General features: G+C 42.1%; 1 protein-coding gene across 7 annotated transcripts in view; it reads left to right on the forward strand.

The window, feature by feature from the left end:
• The first annotated feature begins 91 nt into the window (after positions 1-91).
• The window catches only part of LOC122825384 (kinesin-like protein KIF13B), a 34671-nt gene continuing 16092 nt past the window's right edge, over positions 92-18670 (forward strand). For 6 of the 7 annotated variants that reach the window (XM_044106784.1, XM_044106786.1, XM_044106787.1 and 3 more), the window contains exons 1-18: positions 92-233; positions 315-393; positions 603-685; positions 2688-2781; positions 9126-9138; positions 9227-9287; positions 9674-9766; positions 10520-10700; positions 10830-10917; positions 11001-11135; positions 11989-12101; positions 12254-12365; positions 13850-14062; positions 14353-14463; positions 15005-15139; positions 15239-15369; positions 16175-16261; positions 17362-17552. In XM_044106784.1, coding sequence (XP_043962719.1) covers positions 616-685; positions 2688-2781; positions 9126-9138; positions 9227-9287; positions 9674-9766; positions 10520-10700; positions 10830-10917; positions 11001-11135; positions 11989-12101; positions 12254-12365; positions 13850-14062; positions 14353-14463; positions 15005-15139; positions 15239-15369; positions 16175-16261; positions 17362-17552 — 1828 coding nt within the window. In that variant the 5' untranslated portion in view covers positions 92-233; positions 315-393; positions 603-615. Of the gene's footprint in view, positions 234-304; positions 394-602; positions 686-2687; positions 2782-9125; positions 9139-9226; positions 9288-9673; positions 9767-10519; positions 10701-10829; positions 10918-11000; positions 11136-11988; positions 12102-12253; positions 12366-13849; positions 14063-14352; positions 14464-15004; positions 15140-15238; positions 15370-16174; positions 16262-17361; positions 17553-18670 lie in introns of all 7 variants that reach the window. The other variant, XM_044106785.1, reaches the window with a different exon arrangement.

Genomic DNA, 18670 nt, shown 5'->3' on the forward strand with positions numbered 1-18670 from the left:
TGTGAATGTGTCCAGAGGCAGCTGAAGGCTCACTGACTTAAATCTCACAGCAAATCCCTTTAGTCGCGAGTTGACATGGCCCGACTGATCTCTGCGGGAAGTTTCAGGAAATGCAACAGGTGGACGAGCTGCAGGGAATGAAGCGTGGACTACCGTGAGTGTTTCCAGACTCTGGAGCAGACAGCAAACTTCCCCACTGTGAGCGGATTTTCTGGGGTGGGCAAGGCAGGCAGGTAGGGCAAGCCAGCGGTCGCTGTCATACAGTGTTTGACCCTCTGTGTGCGTGTTTGCTGCTCATATCCAGACCTCTTTAGCGTCCCAGGCTAGCTGCTGCTGCTGCTGTGCCTCCTGGTTGTCGGACTGGGGGGAAAAAACTGCGCACTCCTTCACTCGGTTAGTTCCCTTCTCCGTCATTTTTTCGTCACTCCTTGCCTCGTCATGCGCTATTCCGAAGTTATTTGAACAAAGTTGCAAATGTCAATTCGAAACGAAGCTTTAATTCTGGGAAAATGTATATTTTCTGACCGTGCTTCGTGTGTGTGTATAAAGTCAAAACAGAGTCTAACTGGTTTTACTGGTGTCCACTGATTAAATTGCCGCAGGTCAGGTGCCACAATGGATGACAACAGCCTGAGTGACTCCAACGTAAAGGTCGCTGTGCGCGTGCGACCCATGAACAGGAGAGGTGAGCCATAAGACACTTTTTAAAGCCTAACGCCAGATTTTCCAGTTAAAACAAAGAAAATGAGTTGGCATGTAGTTTAATAGAACATCATTCGGGGTTTTTTTGTATGTTATAAATCATTTTTAATTAAGATGAGTTCTACCCTCCCCAAAACAAGCATCCATCAAATCAAATCATATCTTAAACCAAAATTATGGTACCAACCTGTGCAAAATCCCAATCACAAAGGGTTGCTTGGATGCAATATATTTGGTAAAATACTGGAATTCAAGTCTTATTCATTCACCATCTGCGTATTAGTAATGATAATACAAATATGTAATAATATTACTATTATGTAATAATAATATTTGTAATGTGCCCTAACATTTTATGTATATTTTATGCGAAGTTTTGGTAACTAATATCATTTTCAGCCTTCATGTCGCCTTGGTTGGACATTTCATTTGGACTGATCTAAAGAAACTAGATCAGTCAGGGTTATTCAGTTTGCAGTCAATTTTAATTCATTTAATTTAAATTGACTTCAAACTGTAGAAATAGGAAGAGTTTGCTTCGACGTTGAAGCCACTCACCTGCCGTAATATCTCCTAACCTCAGCTGATGAGCCAATTTCACGTGCCTCTTGTGATGTCATCAACCCAAATCCGAACAAAAAATCATTTTTCATTTTTTTCCCCCCCTTCAGTAGTCTTTTTAAAAATGTGTTTTGTGAAAAATCCAAATTTCATTGCCTATGTCTGCCTGACTTGTCAGTGAACGATGGTGGGGGGGAGAACACACCACTGGATTGTATCTTTAACATAATTGTGTCTGTCCTCCATTTTCTTCCCTCCTTTTCTTATCATTGGCCTGTGAGACATTTTCAGGAAATCCCACACCCACTCACTCCCAAGTGAGAATAACCAACTGTGTGGACCGCCATGTGTGTGTTCCGCTAGTTTCTTTAGATCAGTCAGGGTTGGAGCATTTATTTCTGACCATTTAGTGTTTTGGAAAGGATTTTTCCCCCACTCCCCCCTCTGGAAAGCAACAACAAGATGTAGTTTTGCTGATGTTTTGAAGCGGGCTGGCAGGAAGCCTGCAGTCTGAAAGCAATAAAAATATAATGAGGTGCTGCATGTTTAATGCACTTTTTAAAAAATTCCCAGAACCACAGGGTTGCAGAACTTTCTGTTTGGACTCGAGAACACAAGGGTTTGTGTTTCTGCTTCCAGTCGTGTTCCACTTCATGAAATCTAACACAATCTGTGGCCTAAATTCTGCAGGGACAGGAACTCCAAACGCTGACTCCGCCCCCTGGTTCAGGTGGGAATGAGGAAGAGAAAGGTGTGACTTGGCTCTTTCTTACTGGAAGCCTGGCCAGTAGTGAACTCGCCGTAATGTTTGCACAGGCAGGTCCTGGATGATGAATCATCGGCAATGCAGCCATTTCCTGTTCCTCCTCGTCAACCTGTTTGTGTTGTGATTACGAGGAACTGGCACACGCCCTCACCCACCTGTCACTCTGCAGTGACAATCAGCCGGTAGCTGCCTTTAGTGGTGGGCAGGATGACAACCTCAGATCATGTGGATGACTTCTCAAGGCACAGTGAACGGAGGTAGAAATGGGATAAAACCTAGAGGAAACCTGTTGGAGGTTTACCCGAAGCTCCAATGGCACATTGGGGGGCCAGTGTAGGCAGGGGGGGAAAAAAGAGGAGTAAATTGCTGTCAAAAGTTTGACATTTTGGAGGAAAATTGCTGCTATAATTAATCTTTTGCATCTACAATGACCCTAATACACTGCTGTATGAAACATACAGAAATATGTTATAATAGAATCCTTTAATACTCCAGAACCAATAGTAATTAAAAAAAACTTTATAAAGTGTATTCACACACAGCCAGTTTTTACCCAGGTTTTCCATTTTCAAGGAATCCACATCATGTTGTTTTTGGGTAAATATATATATATATATATATATATGTATATATATATTTCTATTTTCTCTAAATCTAGAAAAAGACCTGAAAACCAGATGTGTGGTGGAGATGGAGGGAAGCCAGACCTTTCTGCATCCAGCCATCACTAACGTAAACAAAGGAGACCCCAGGTAAGCTGTGAGACGTAAATATGTAAACACTCTAGTTAATATAGTGATACCACCAGTACAATAGAATGAGTCAAGATAAACAGCCTGGACGATTACTTCCTCTTGAATAACGTGGAAACGTCTGTGTGAGTACAGAAAAATATAACTTTTTTTTTTTTTTTTATATAAAATTTTTTAATAAGGTTTTATCATAAATTCCGCAAAAGAACAGAAAATTTTCTGGCTCCTAACGAACTTGTTTTTTTCTTCTTCGGCCCGAGTGTCTGGTGTGATCCTTGTGATCAGAGCAGATCTGAGGCTGTTTTCTACATCAGTGTTGTGAATGTTACACAGACAGCTAATGTTCCACGTTTCAACATAGATATTGATTCCCACCTAAAAGCTTCTGTGTGTGTGTGCGTGTGTGTGTGTGTGTGTGTGCGTGCGTGTGTGTGTGTGTGTGAGACGGGTCTATATTCATTGGCTGGTTCTCTTTCTCTATTGCATTGCCGCTATGGGAGTTGTTGTTAAAAAAAACAGAGCACGTTTACACTAATTTAATGAGCAAAAAGAAACTGGTGATTTTATTTAAGATGTTATTTGCTTTTATTAACATACTTAAGCCAACATTCCTAATTACAGCCGTTGGAATCTCAACAATGGTAATCTTTTTGATGGAGAAGACGACGACAAAACCATTAGCATGGTGGTGAAACACAGTTCTCGCATGCACGTGTTCATAAAAATGACACATTTTTGAGCTTAGAGAAGTCTCGCATCACATGATATGACATCACTGTTCATTATAGACACACTCATCAGTTTCTTAAGACGAGGATTGCTTTTTGCAACAAAATCCTAAACGACACAGCAGCTGTTGGCTTAGAGGAGAAACTGTTTTCTTACTGCCCTGAGAAAGCATCCACACCCTACTTCACATCACATCCACAAAATGTGTTTTATCACGACTGTCTGACAGACAAACATGCAGTAAGGACTGTACTTGTGGGTGGGAGGGACAAAAAAATGACAAGCTGTGGTTCGTATTTTTACTGATCATATCCCAGACAACATTTCTGCTTCCGTCCAATCTGGCATTTTTAGTGGAAAACCTGAATGCCAAAGACCGTTTATTAATAAAAAAAGAAAAAAGAAAAGTCATGAGAAGTCCTGTTTTTATTTTTGCTGTGGCTCAGAGATGGATCGTAACAAAACAGCAAAACATCCAGCCACAGCTACAAAGGGATGAATTCGATCAAAGCTTATTCGTGAGCTGGAACGGTCCAGTCAAAGCAAAGACCTAAACCCAGCTAAGTATTTTCAGCAATACTTCAAAATTGCTGTTCAAACACGATCGTCATCCGATTTGATTGGGCACATCGGAGACGATGTTCCCAATCCATAAGGACACATCTATTCAATCTAGCTCTATGCTTTGTGTAGTGGGCGGCGTCTTGCTTTATTTATTTTACGTTATATTTAAAATTTCTAATTGCACTTTGTGAATCATTTGAAAGAGTATTTGTTGCAGTTTATTTCTTACATGTCTACCAACCTGTTCTATTTATTTTACAATGGCTGTTTTACTCCCAGTTGGAGCGACTGAACGGATGAAAGTTATGTTGTTCTTACACGTTTGACCAAGCCTGTGAAGTCACTGGTGTATTTAAGTGTGCCGTACTGCTGCAGAGATAGCAAATATATAATTCGGTTCATTTTAAAAGGAAAGATTTTAAGTCAGTTCAACTGTTTATCTGTATCAGACCCGTAAACCTCCGGTATCGGTATCGACAGTGATAATAGTTGAGCGATGCATCCCTCTAGACGTGTAAAGCTGGTAGAGACACAATCCAAAAAAAGACAAAAAACCCGCAGTCACACTTTTCAGACTTTTCTTAGCACAAAAAATCGTTTTCACTTCAGTTTCACTGGTTTGTGTTTATCTATCACATAAAACACGTTGAGGTTCAACGTGAAGTAACGAAACATGTAAAATGTAAAAAGGCGTGAACACTTTTGTAAGACTTTTTCTTTTTTATTTTAAAGGGAGACCGGTTCATGTTTATAGTTGTTCCTTTTTCTTTTTTTTTGCAAATCACAACAAAAAGTGAGTGATTTAATCCATCTGTTCACTTAAACAGGGTAGCTGTTTGTAGAGTGAGGAATCCTCTAATCCTGCTGCTGATTGGTGGATCTGAGCTGCAGCACATGTATGTAGTTGAAGCTTTTTTTTCCCCCCACCCAGCCAGTCGTTTGGAAGACGCTCGGATTGAATCATCACTCCACCTTTCCTGCTTGGAACTGTTCTCCTTTCTCCCTCCTCCCTTCTTTTGCACTTTACAGAAGGTGTGTCTGTTACTCAGCCACTTAACCCTGCAGTAAAGAAGTAGACGATGGTGCAGGAAGCCAGATTTATGTCGGATGACCGTGCTTAATAGTTATCTGAGTCGATAATGTGCATAAATTGTGCTGATCTTAATATATAAACCCATATAACTTGCTCTTCCTGAAGCTTGGGGTCTTTAGGTAGATATCTCCCTGAAGGCTTTCAGCCGGTCTCGGTTCTCCTTATTTACTCAGTATTTCCCTTTGGGCTATCCCCACCGCTAACACCAGGGCGTGAATCTGTTTTTGTCCTGAGATAAAAGCCTTTGATTTCATAATTACCTTCTGCATTTTCTGCCAGTGTCGGTGCGTTTTTATCTGCCTCGACATGCTTCCAGCGGCGGTATGCTTCCCCTTCGGGGGTTTGAACAAGTTCTGCAGGCTCAGCGCAACACCAGCAGCTACTTTTGCGTTTGCGGTTTAAAGCTCAAAGGTCGAAGGGAATGAAAAACCCAAAGAGGCGAGATTAGATTCGTCGTCGCCTGATAAATATTCAGGAAACTGGCTGAGCAGCTAGATGTGAACAGTTTGTGCTGAGTCAGCTCACTGCTGGTTGACGTTGGGGTGAATTAGTGTTTTCTGTTGGGGGTGTTAATATGTTACAGGACTCCTGGAGGACAGCAGGGGGCTGCCAGGCTCCAGAGGCAGCAGGGATTAATGGGGGCAAATATTCATTTTCTGCTGCAGTCTCCTTTAACAGTTTAACTTGAAACTGAACATTTTTCTACGCATCCTTAAGCTACTACGTACAGAGGGTCTGCGCATCCAATGTTTTAAATTTGTGTGTCTGAAATTAAGACCTTAAGTTGTCTTAGTTTTCGTTATTAAAAAATGTAAGTTGGCATTAGGGTGCATTCACACCAGCACTGTGTGTCCGCTTCCTTCAAGGATGTCTCCAGATCAGAACTGTGACTATTATAATAATAATAGTAATGATGATGATGGAGGAAGTGGGCTGTGGCCTAAGAGAGAAATTCAAGTGATTGACTCAATTTGTTTGTCTACAAGATCCAGTTTGATTCTGGAGGTGTGAACTCTGATGTGGATCAAAGAAGTGAACTCTGGTCCACTTAAAAACCTCGTTCTCTGTTTGGTTCAGATCTATATGTGAACGCCAAGCGGGTCAGAGACCGCTCCAAAAGCAGGAAGTGGACTATTTTGCAGGGCAGTGTGGGTAAATACAACCAAAACAAATGATCTAGTCTAGTGCTAGTGCGAGAAATGACTCGTAGTCTCTTACCAATGAGGGAAGAGAAATCCTACAGCTGCTGAAATCTGATGCCATTCCGTCTTTAGAGGTTTTTATGTTGTTTCCATCAGTGGTTCTTGGTGCAGCGCCACCATAGACGTGGTGGTGAACAGGATTTTCAATGAGAAAACTGAAAATGTAACAAACGCTGGAATTTTGGTTCAAAATTAAACAGTCTACCAGACCATCAGTAGACTATCAGTCTTAATAAAGGGGGTTGAGGCTACTGCTAACTAGCTGCTAATATGCCCTTGCTAACTAGCTTGCTAGCTTTTTTAGGTCTATCATGGGTTAGTGCAACTTTACAAGTGGATAACTGGACAACTTTTGTTTTTGCCACTGGCTGACTAATTCTGCCAGCCAATAGGATTCTAGGTACAACAAAACCTTTAAGCAAGGCACTATGAGGGTTAACAGGCCATATGCAGAGCGAGAAGCACAAAGCCGGCTTCAGAGTTTGTGCTACCCTTGATTGTAATGGAGCAAGTTCCCCCAACCATTCCCTATATTATTCATCTTCGATCTTAAATTTCATTCAAGATGGCTTTTTAAAAACGGGTCTTAAGAAGTCTCAGATTTGACTTGCTGAAACCTGCGGATACTCTGATGTAGAGTATTTAGAATGGGAACCAGATTAGCTGCTCAGGCCTGCATGCTGGTGGTCAGGGACTTGGTGACCTGCTCTCCTCTTCCTCCTCCTCCTCTTAAAGTGACTCCTCGGTGATCCGAGGCCCTGCCAGTTATCTCAGGAATGTCCTCACAAGCCCAGGAGAAGGGAGACTTAATGTTGCTCTTTCACAGAGCAGCCAGCACTCACATAGAGGCCTTGTTTCAGTACAGCTCCTCCATTTGTGCGGCCAGAACAAAATTTGCAGCTTTTTTTTTTTTTAAGGCCCCACAATTTCTGCCTGAGTGAAGCTAATGCTCTGATTCCTGCTTTGCTCTTCTACTAAAGCGAGGCTCCACACATATAGCTACAAAAATGTGTTGTTTTTCTGCACTCAAACTTGTGGTTGTTGGTCAGTGTTTCCATATTAACTCTAAACGTTGGTTTTACTCTGTATATAATGGCGCACAGATAACTCCAAACTCATCCTCTCTCTCATAAACTCTCGTAAATGTTGGCAAACTATGGAATATAAGATAATTTTTTTGTGCAAGAAATTCACAACTGGATATGTAAGCAAAAACTAGAGGAACACATGTATCCATCCATCCATCCATCCATATATTCATCATCCATTTGTCCATCTATCCTTCCATCCATCTCCCCATCCCTTATCCATCAATCTCTTCTCATTTCATGTATCCTTTATTCATACATTTTTCCATATTAACTGTATATTTATCCATTCATTTATAGTCATACTTTCAAAATGAACTGAAAAACACTGAGACGTCTAAAATGCAGAGTCTAAAAAAGGTGGAAGCCTGTGAACCTGTAAGAACCGATAAAGGAACGTTCATCGACCATCCATCCTACGGGGAGAAACAGAAAAAAGATGTAACTTTAGTATTGACCACAGCTCATTTATGGCCTTCCTGTTTCTCAGCTGTGGTTGATGTAATGAATGCCCAGAGCTGCACTGGTGAAGTGAAGTGACATAATGACAGGAGCTCAGGATATGTTGGATAATTGAATTTGACATAAACTTGCTGGAATGCAGCTAGGTGTGGGCTCTTGGCAGCCGCGGCATGTCGGAGACACCAGCAGCAGACTCCTGTTCAACATTCCTCCAGTGGGTCACCAGCAACATAAGAGGATTAACAACATGGGCAGATTTTGGAGCTCTGCTCTGATTAAAACACCTTTGACTCCATATCTCTGAAGCATGTTTCTGCCCACGTTTGTGCTGACAAACGTGGGCAGAGGTGGATCATTCTACATCCACCCGAGTCCATTTTTGTTGCAACGGACTTGATCGTCCTTTTATTAGGAGGTTTTTAAACGTCCCAACTCTGAAGCTGCTTCTTTAAAAAGAAATAAAAAATCTTAGACAACTAGTCACATCAAAACTTCACTTTTTATTTACTTAATCTTATATCCTCATCAAAAACATACCTGGAGTGTTGCCTTGATTCTGTCATGCATGTTTAAGAAATCCTTTAATCTCCATGGCAACCATTCAGTTGGTCAAAATGCCTGGGTGGACATAGCTCCGCCTTCGAAACTCCTCCCCTGAGCTGCAGTTTCCTAGCTGCCCAGTGTCCACCTCACAGAGCAGCCTTCCCCCACTCGGCTCCTTCAGACTAGCCAGCACAAATTAGCAAATACCTGGTGGAACTGCACATCTGCTGAGCTCATTATAGAAGCTGTTTCTCAGAGCAACACTGGAAAAAACTTTGTTAAAGGGTTAATGGACATTTTTGTGATGACTTCCTGAAGGCAGAGTTTCAGAAAGAGCAGGAGTTTAAGAGAGAGAGGCCCAATTTGAAAGTGCTAGTGAAATAAAATGTCCTTTAAGCCATTTTTGTATAACTGAAGGTGGCATAATTACTTTATTATAGTATAAAATTGAAGTACCATAAGTAAATATAAATCTGTTGGGGAACAAATACAGTTACAAAATAATTAACTTAGTTACATTATTTTGTAATTAAGTTAATTTTTACACTATTGCATTCTCCATTCAATTCAGTAGACCGTAAATGACAAATGTATTTAATTTTATTGATCTCTAAATGCCTATAATTAACCGCTCTTTCATTTCTATCTTCCCTCTGATCCCAGGAGCCAGCCTAAGGTAACTATCAAAATAAACTTTGCTTTAAGGATTTCATCGTGGCCCATGCATTTCAAATTCCTCTAACATCTCCAATGTTTTCCCTCAGGCGTTTGCCTATGACTACTGCTTCTGGTCCATGGACGAATCCCAACAGGACAAGTTTGCAGGTTGGTTGGTTGGTTTTCCTCTGTCCATGTGATTTCTGCGCCGCTGGCTGGTGAGTCATCCCTTCAGCCCGTCTTCCTGACACAATGCTGAAGAACGGGCACCGTTAGGGGAGCGGATGGAAGACGGTAGCACTCTGCTCGTCTGTAGTATTAATATTGTAAAAGAGCAGGCGTGCGGGCCTCGATTCCTTCATACCAGTGCGGTCAGACACATTGATTCTGAACGTAATACTCTCCCTGTCTAGCGTCTGCTGGGGAGCTTTCCAACAACTGTCCATATCTGCGCCTGCTGTCTGTATCATTTACCTTAGACTCTGAATTTAAAATTTGATTTCAGTTTGTCGCAGTGAGACTACCGTTAGATAAAATTTTTTTTATTCCTGCAGGTCAGGATGTGGTGTTCCAGTGCCTTGGAGAGAGCCTGCTGGACAACGCTTTCATGGGCTACAACGCCTGCATCTTTGCTTATGGACAGACGGGTAACATGATCATCATTGTTACTTGTTTACATTCAAACTGTGAAGTAGCAGTGTCATGTTGTGCAGCTTTTTTTTTTTTTTTTTTTTTTTTTTTTGGCTGCAGGAGGGACTGGTGCGCTATACTAAATATGAGAAATGCATCACAAGAAAAGAACATTATCTGGAATAATTATTGAGGCAATATTGTCATAAAGTTAAAGTTTGGGCACAAATTGGTCTTTGAAATGATCGTATGGCGCTATATCATTAACAAAAGACTATAAAGTCAATGTTTCAGGGTGGCACCAAAACCAAAAAATTGTAGGAAGAGTTTAAGCAGTGTGTGTATGTGTGTGTGGGTGTGAGAGAGTGAGAGCATAGCAGTCTATGAACCCAGCCCAGTTGCAGTATTTCTGTTTGGAATGGGCCTTAAGAAATTTCTGCTGTTATGAGGAGCTAGTGGAAAGCAATTCCACCAAATATTAAAGGGAGGTAAAGGTCAAAATGTGAAAAAAAAAAAAAATAAATAAAAATTATCAAAATAGATCTCCTTCATATCATTCTAGCTTTTTGCAAACAGAAAGAATTTGGATAACCCTAACCGACCTGAAAAGTGAAATGTTTAGTGTGAAAGTCAGACACTGAGGCAATAATTAGTTGTTTCTTTGTACTGTGACTACAAATATCTGGTTTAAACTGTGTTTAGATCACTGGATCCTTGTGTTTTGTTTGTTCCTGTGTCATGTTTTTCGGGGGTTTATAAACTGTCTCCAGGTTCTGGGAAGTCGTACACCATGATGGGCTCAGCGGAGCAGCCTGGTCTGATCCCTCGTCTCTGCAGCTCGCTCTTCAGCAGGACGGTGCAGGAGGCCCGAGAGTGCGAGACCTTCACCGTGGAGGTCTCCTACATGGAGATTTACAACGAGAAGGTCCGAGACCTGCTCGACCCCAAAGGGTGAGAGGTCTACGCTTCACCTTTAGCTGTTATGACGTTGTTTAGATTTTTCTTGGCTTGTCATTCGTTATTCAAACCTACAGGAACGCTGAAGGAATCAGGATTGATTTTTTTCTTGTTTCTGTTCAGGAGTCGCCAAGCGCTGAGAGTGAGGGAGCACAACGTTTTTGGTCCCTATGTTGACGGACTGTCCCGCCTGGCCGTGGCCAGCTACAAGGTAACACAGCCATGCCAAAATGAGCTCTGTGTTCCTCCACAAAGGAAAAACCGTAACACGTTAGTGACGTATGTTTTCATCAGGACATCGAGTCTCTGATGTCAGAGGGGAATAAATCTCGCACTGTGGCGGCCACAAATATGAACGAGGAGAGCAGCAGGTCCCATGCTGTGTTCAACATCATCCTTACACACACACTCATGGACCTGCAGTCTGGGGTAAGAAATACTCTGCTGGATAAAAACCTGGACACCGTTTTTGTAAATTAAAGCAGGGTATTCACACGTCCGTAAAGTCTTGAATTCATTGGCTAAAAATTAAGGCCTCAAAATGTCTCAAGTTAATAAAAGATCTTGATTTTAGTCCTGGCAGGAATATTTAAGATGGACTTTTTTCCCTTTCTGGCTTTTTCAGTCAGGCAAATGTCTGACATCTTCATTTTGTTCTGTCACTCAAGGCAGTTCCGACTTCTGGCAACTATAGCCAGCTTCTTGCATATATTGTGGCTAAGTGCAAATTTATCAGCAGTTGTCTGGACAGCATTCATTTTCACCACTGGCTGACTTCTACTGAAAACTCAGAGAAGATTAGGTGAAAAACAATTGTTGCTAATAAACATTTGCTAGCTAGCTAGCTTTTTTGTGCCTATCATAGGGTTAGTGCAAATTTTCCAGCAGTCCGTTTGTTTTTGCCGCTGGCTGATTTCTGCTGCCAGCCCGTACAATGCTAGGAACAACAAATCTTTTGCTAATTTACCCTTGCTAGCTAGTTAGCTGGTTTTTTCACAGTTTTTGCTGTGCTTGATTGTAGTGCAGCAAGTTTCCCCAACCATCATCTATACTTATACTTTTTTCAGTCTTAAATTTCATTCAAGCTGACATAAAGGCCTTACATTTGACTTGTGGATACAGAAGTGGTTCTAGTGTTTAGAGTTGCAGCTTTTTAAGAAGGAAGGTACCTGGACTAATGTGTGGATGGGTGTGGGTGTGTGTGTGTGTGTGTGTGTGTGTGTGTGTGTGTGTGTGTGTGCGTGTGTGTGTGTGTGTGTGTGTGTGTGTGTGTTTGGTTCAGACGAGTGGAGAGAAGGTGAGCAAGCTCAGCCTGGTGGACCTCGCTGGAAGTGAGCGAGCAGCCAAAACCGGAGCAGCCGGCGAACGGCTGAAAGAAGGCAGCAACATCAACAAGTACGCAAACAGACTAAAAGGAGTCTCACTCAGCAGACTGAATAATTTGAATAAGCTGATAACCACATGCGTATGTAATGAACTTTGTGCAGTTGAGCAAATTCTGATGATTTGTTAACTTTTCTCTCCCCTGGAACACCGGCTCCCCTCAGGTCTCTCAGCACTTTGGGTTTAGTTATCTCGGCCTTGGCTGATCACGGAGCCGGAAAGAACAAGAGCAAGTTTGTTCCCTACAGAGACTCTGTGCTCACCTGGCTGCTCAAGGTACGAACACAAAGATCCCCGCACAGCACCCCAACAGGCCCGCCTGTGTTTCCCCTGCCCCCTGCCCCACCCACCGCGCTGGACAGGCACAATAAGCCTATTTTTAATCCAGAGAAAGTCTCTGAGTAATTAACTTTCTGCTGTGCTTTGGAGATTTTCAACGCTCTGCTGAATCGAGAAAAGGTTTGTTTCCTCCACTGTAAGTCTTCAATGTTAGCATTTTGAATTGGCTTCAATTTGGTTATAGATTGTATTAAAATTGCTTAACTTTCAAAACTCAAGTCTAACTCCGGCCAAGTTAGTTAGCACCCCTCGTAAAGTTGCGTAAAATCTTTGAACTGTCTCGATTTTCTTTTTTTTATTGCCGCAGCAAAACTTCCATCTGAAAATGAAATAATATTAATAATGCCTTAAGCTGAAAAAGCCTTAACTTAATGACCTCAGGGAAACAATCATTGCCTTTTTTCTGCTTGATTTTGTGATGTTACTTAGTTTCTAGGAATGTTTAATTAAAAATCCAGGACGTTTTGTTCCTCTATAAATATAGTGCGACACAAGCTGAGACAGCTTTTCATCAACAAACACTCAATGTTGTTATGATCATTTGTAGTACAGTGGAGGGTCTGTTATGCTGTGGGTTTGATTTTCCTCCAAAAGGCCTCGGATTCCTTGTCAATGCAGTCCTTTCTGAAGTATTTTGATACATTGGAAGCCAACAATTGTACCCGAGGTGATATTAAAAAAAAAAAAACTTCAAAAAGAGGTGAAAACAAAGGAAGCCAATAATGTGTAATTTAAACCTTTTCCACAAAATGATGTTTCTTTTTTCCAAGTTTTCATGTCCTTCTGCCTCTAAACCAGGGGTGTCCAACATTTTCATCGCATAGGCCAAAAAAAAGTGCTCTGGGAAAAAAGAAAGAAAATTTTTTTTTAAATTAAGATTACCAAAAAAAATTTTTTTTCATCCACTCAACAATAAACGAAGCGTAAACTATATTATTTATTTATTTTTTAAATTATCCTTTTTTTGTTGTTGTTGTTGTAGTTTTGGGATTGTTGATCCAAAACTTCAAATGGGTTTTGCTTTTTTCTCCTTATTAGATGAAAGGCATCCAGCTGAATTATTAATTTGGGCTCAGTTGAAGAAAATGTGTTCATTCCTGTTTTTTCTCAGCAACAAAAACAAGATCTGGGTCAATGTTCATTTGAAAACACTTGATGTTTTAATACATGAGTTAAAAACAGATTTGGGTGCATGAAGGTGTCCTTTAGAGTAGATGTGCTCCTCGTCACCATGACAATAGAAACACAGCAGAAAGGTTGGAAAAGATAAACACTTTGTGTTGCGTCAAAACATTTTTGTAAGTAGACTTTAATTTAAAAGTTGTAGTTTTGCCTTAATTTACAGGCTGCCGCAAATGAACACCAGTCTCTGGACACCCTCTCTGTAAACGCTGAGATGTATTTTGACTCTGCGCCTGCAGGACAGCCTCGGCGGGAACAGCCGGACCGCCATGGTGGCGACCGTCAGCCCGGCGGCGGACAACTACGACGAGACGCTGTCCACCTTGCGCTACGCCGACAGGGCCAAGAGCATCGTCAACCACGCCGTGGTGAACGAAGACCCCAACGCCAGGATCATCCGCGAGCTCCGAGAGGAAGTGGACAAGCTGAGGGAGCAGCTGACGGAGGCGGAGGTGCGTCTCACTGCGGAAATCATAAACGCCGCAAAAAAAAAAAAAAAAAAAATGCACTTCTTAAAATAGAAATATAGAAAACAAGACATTTGGAAGTGAAAGTGGAGAAATCTGCCAATGGAAGCAGAACTTTTCATCAATATTCATGAATAATGGATTTAATACAAGGCCCCGTATCGTGTAAGTTAGTGCACTTGAAATAAGACAAGACTAAGTTATTTGCACTAGATATAAGACTGTAAATACTTGATAGGTTTTGTGTTGTTGATATGTGGAACGTTTCCTTCCAGTCTATGAAGGCTCCAGAGCTGAAGGAGCGACTGGAAGAGTCCGAGAAGCTGATCCAAGAGATGACGGTCAGCTGGGAAGAGAAACTCCGCAAGACCGAAGCAATCGCACAGGTACAACGCTCACTGATCTGGAAATCTTCAAAATGTAGAAATTGTTGGGAAATTTTTCTTAATCTCACTACAAACAAACTTTTTGTTTTTTCCCTCTGAAACTATCAGTGTGCAAATGACCTGTCCGGTACTAACCAGATCATTAGCACATTAGCACCAAGATGCAATAAAGGTTTCTTATTATTTCAGCCTTCCAACCACTCAGGTCTTCTGGTTCTGCTCTGCTCTACTTCACCAGAATCAGAACCAAACGTGGAGAAGCAGCATTCAGTTTTTATGCTCATCTAATCTGGAAGAAACATTCAGAAGACTGCAAAATTGCTCATTTAAAACGAGGCCAAGAATTGCCTTTCTCTCATAATAACTGGAACATTAATTAACATTTTATGTATATTTGCTCGATGCTTTGTCAAAATATAATGTTCAGTGGTTGTTTCATAATTGTATGACGGCTTTACGATGTGAAGCATGTTGAGTTGCCTTCTTGCTGAAATGTGCCATACAAACAAACAAACAAACATATAAAATGTGTTTCCTGTAGGAGCGTCAGAAGCAGTTGGAAAGCCTGGGTATCTCCCTTCAGTCCTCCGGCATCAGAGTCGTGGATGACAAGTGTTTCCTGGTCAACCTCAATGCTGACCCCGCCCTCAACGAGCTGCTGGTCTACTACCTCAAAGTACTGCACACAAACATGCAACTCAGCTGCTTGTATATAAAGACTTAGAGTGTTAATTCCCTCCAACTGTTTTATTTTTTTCTCTTTGTGTTTGCGCAGGACCACACGCGCGTCGGCTCGGCCGACTCGCAGGATATCCAGCTGTGTGGGATGGCCATCCAGGCGGAGCATTGCGTCATCGACAGAACGGAGAGCAGCGGCGTGGTGCTGACTCCTCACCGCGGGGCCCGGTACAGAATCCACATCCTCAGCTTTTATTTCCAAGTCCACCATCTTCCACAACAGAGAGATGGAAGCTGAAAGGGGCAGTATTATGTAAAATCAGATTTTTTTTTTTAGCTATACCTCATGTTAAAATGTTATTAACCTGGACTCCTCCTCTTGGCTCCTTCAGACTAGCCAGCTTCAATTAGCAAACACCTGGTAGAACTGCACATCAGCTGAGCTCATTAGAGGAACTACTTCTCAGAGGAACGTTGTTAAAGGGTTAATAGAGGAGCCATGTAGTGATGACTTCCTGAAGGCGGAGTTTCAGAAAGAGCAGGAGTTTCTTAAAGAGACAGAGGCCCAATTTCAAGGCATCATATTCAAGTCATTTTTGATATGTACAGCATTTTTATAACAACTGAACTTAACGTAATTAATTAATTAATCGTGCTTTAAAATGGCATCGTGTGCCTGGAAAATACATAATACTGCCCCTTTAAAGGACTAAAACAAATCAACTTTGCTGTAACAAGTCTGCCTCCCTGTTATCTCTTCAAAGTCTCATTCTCTTGCAGCGTGAATGCATCAATCATAAATAAATATGAATTTAGTTCCTTATATCTCCGACTTTAAATGGCTAAATAGTTCCCTTTTCATTCTCCATCTCTCAGTATCCGCATCCACTCCCAAAACCGTGATCGCGAAGGCGTAATCAGATTGCTCAGTTTACGATCGGCTGATCAAAAAGCAGTGCTGAAAAAGCCGACAGTCGTCCGATTTGTCTTTTCTACACACGTAACTGTAAAACGTTTGCTTCTCTCCATGCAGAACGTGTGTGAACGGCGCCGCAGTCACCAGTCCGGTGCTGCTGCATCACGGTGACAGAATCCTGTGGGGAAACAACCACTACTTCAGGTCTGGTTTAGCAGGCATCTGATTTTCTCGTGTTTATGGAAAACAGTCCTGTTTCGATAGTACAAGTCCAGTCAGGTTTTATTTGTGTCCCACATCTCCAGTTAAAAGTGCCTCTCATTATGAAAAAATCGAGTCTGAGGTTTGGTTTCAGACCGCTGCATTTAGTATTTCTGGGGGTTTTTTGTAAATTTTCTTTCAGTGATCGGGACAGGTACTGTCCAGTTTCATACTGCCGGGGGACCAGATGCATTCTGAAGGAAGACAGGTGTAAATCTAATGTCAGGCCGCGGAGTCGTATAGTGATGATAGCTCTGGGGATTCAGAGCCGGGTGGTTTTGGATTTGGAGTCACTAAGAAGTGAAGTCATTTTATACGTTAAACGCTCCAATTTCTCACTAAAGTTAAGAAACACCAGTTCAGGTAACTAGGCCGCCGATCCAGGAGGTGCAGAAGGAGTAGGGAGGGGTGTGGACACTCAGCTGTCCAGTTGGTGTCCAGGAAGGACAGGGCTACAATAAGCAGTCTTGTCTCCCACTAGTATGGGGAATGGAACCCTCACCTTCTTAGTTCCCGTCTGAAACGTCTGTGTCAGCCTCTATGGGTCCAGTCTGCGCCTGCTGGCTCTGTGCTTGTCCTTCTACGATCCTTGGACAGGGATCTCATTCTTTACATTGTCCTGTGTTGGAGGCATTGCTTTAGCAGCGTTGAAGAGATTAGCAGTTTCCCAGCTGGATGAAGAGCGACTCCTTGCCTGCCCGAAAAGATGATGGCACTCCTAGAAAATCTTGTGGTTGTCATGTCACTGAGCTGGCAGAGCGTTCTTTGATGATCCATTTGTTGATCTTGAGGTGTCTGCTGTAGTTCTCGTCTCCAATGTCCAGCTCTCTGATCAACATTCTTGTTTTCAATTATCCTAATAAGATAGCGAAAGTCATTTCTCTGAATTATTTTATTTCTGCTTGGCCAGATCATTAGCCCCAATGTGTACAATTCTCCTGCTGAAGAGCAACAAACCTGTTTTAGAACAGACCGGCTCTTCCCATTTTAAAACTTCCTCTTTCTCTCACTCGCACTGCGTCTGTCAACCAACCTGCACGCAGGATCAACCTGCCCAGACACAGAGGGCGAGCGGCGGGCGAGGACGAGGGCGGAGGAGCCGCCATGAAGAAGTGTCTGAGCGCCGACCACCTGGAGGCGGACACGGACGCGCTCAGTGACGTCTCCAGCGAGCTGAGCTTCGGATACGAGTTTGCTCAGACGGAGGTCATGATGAAGGGGATGTGCACAAACGGTGAGTCACTCCAATCAACAAAGGCCCCGCATCAGGAAACGTGTTTTCGCTGTCCTTTCTGGCTCGTTTAAATGATATCTGTCCTGGAATGAGGCGCTGAAAATCCTCAGGCAGCGAGAGGGTAAATATTTAGAGCCCAAACAGTTCCAGAATGGACGCCAGATTCAACACAATACCAACCCATACCTGTTTTAAGCTTACTGTAGCTGAAGAACACTGTGAAATATCAGACCTGGAGCCTTTTAGGATGATCGCCCAGCTGAGAGTAGGGTCACAGTAAAGCCTGGTGGGTTGCTGCATTCGCTTGGATAAATAACAACCAATCACAACCAGCAAATCAAAACCAAGCAGCAGATGTTACTAAACGAAATGGATGGCTTTAGGAAAACACAAGGAAACTTAATACAGAGTTTCTAAACCCGGAGGCAGGGGCGATAGTGCAGCCCAACCCAGATTTTTGTGTTAAATGTTAAACGTTACAAAAAATCTGAGGCGCATGAGCAGGCATCATAATGTAGAAATAATGGCACGTGAGGCCAACAGGCAGGTATGGCGCAACCAGCACGCACCCTTTCATGTCCAGTTCAATGTGTCAACTATCAACCTAGCTTAATCCGTCTTTACAGGCACTGGTGTATAAAAATCCTACTTAAAATAAACAAATGACTCCTAGTCTGGTGGGGCTGACAAGTGAAGCCTGGTAGCCTGCCAGGCTTCTAACATACTGAAATACATCCCTGAATTTGTTTTACCTAAGAATATTTAGTAAAGCATACAAAGATGTTGTCATCATTATGTAACTTGTTTTAGGATCCACTGGCTGATTTAACTGAAGTGCAAAAATTTATACTTGTATTTTTTTATTTAAGTATTGTCAATAATGTTTTCCATTAACATAGAATTATCTAGTCATATTTGTACTTTTCCCGTGAACTTTTAAAAAATGTTTTCAACGTAAAACCACAGTGGCCACTCTGTGGCCATCTACTAGAGCGCCCCCTACCACCAGGATTACTTTTCTTGAGGAATTGAAACTGCATCAATTCGGTTTCTGCATCTGAACTGATGCAGAAACTTTTTGCTCTTGCTGTCAGTTTTTCCCATTTTTCTTCCGATCT

The sequence above is a fragment of the Gambusia affinis genome, linkage group LG22 (genome assembly GCF_019740435.1).
Source record: "Gambusia affinis linkage group LG22, SWU_Gaff_1.0, whole genome shotgun sequence".
Taxonomy (NCBI): Eukaryota; Metazoa; Chordata; class Actinopteri; order Cyprinodontiformes; family Poeciliidae; genus Gambusia; species Gambusia affinis.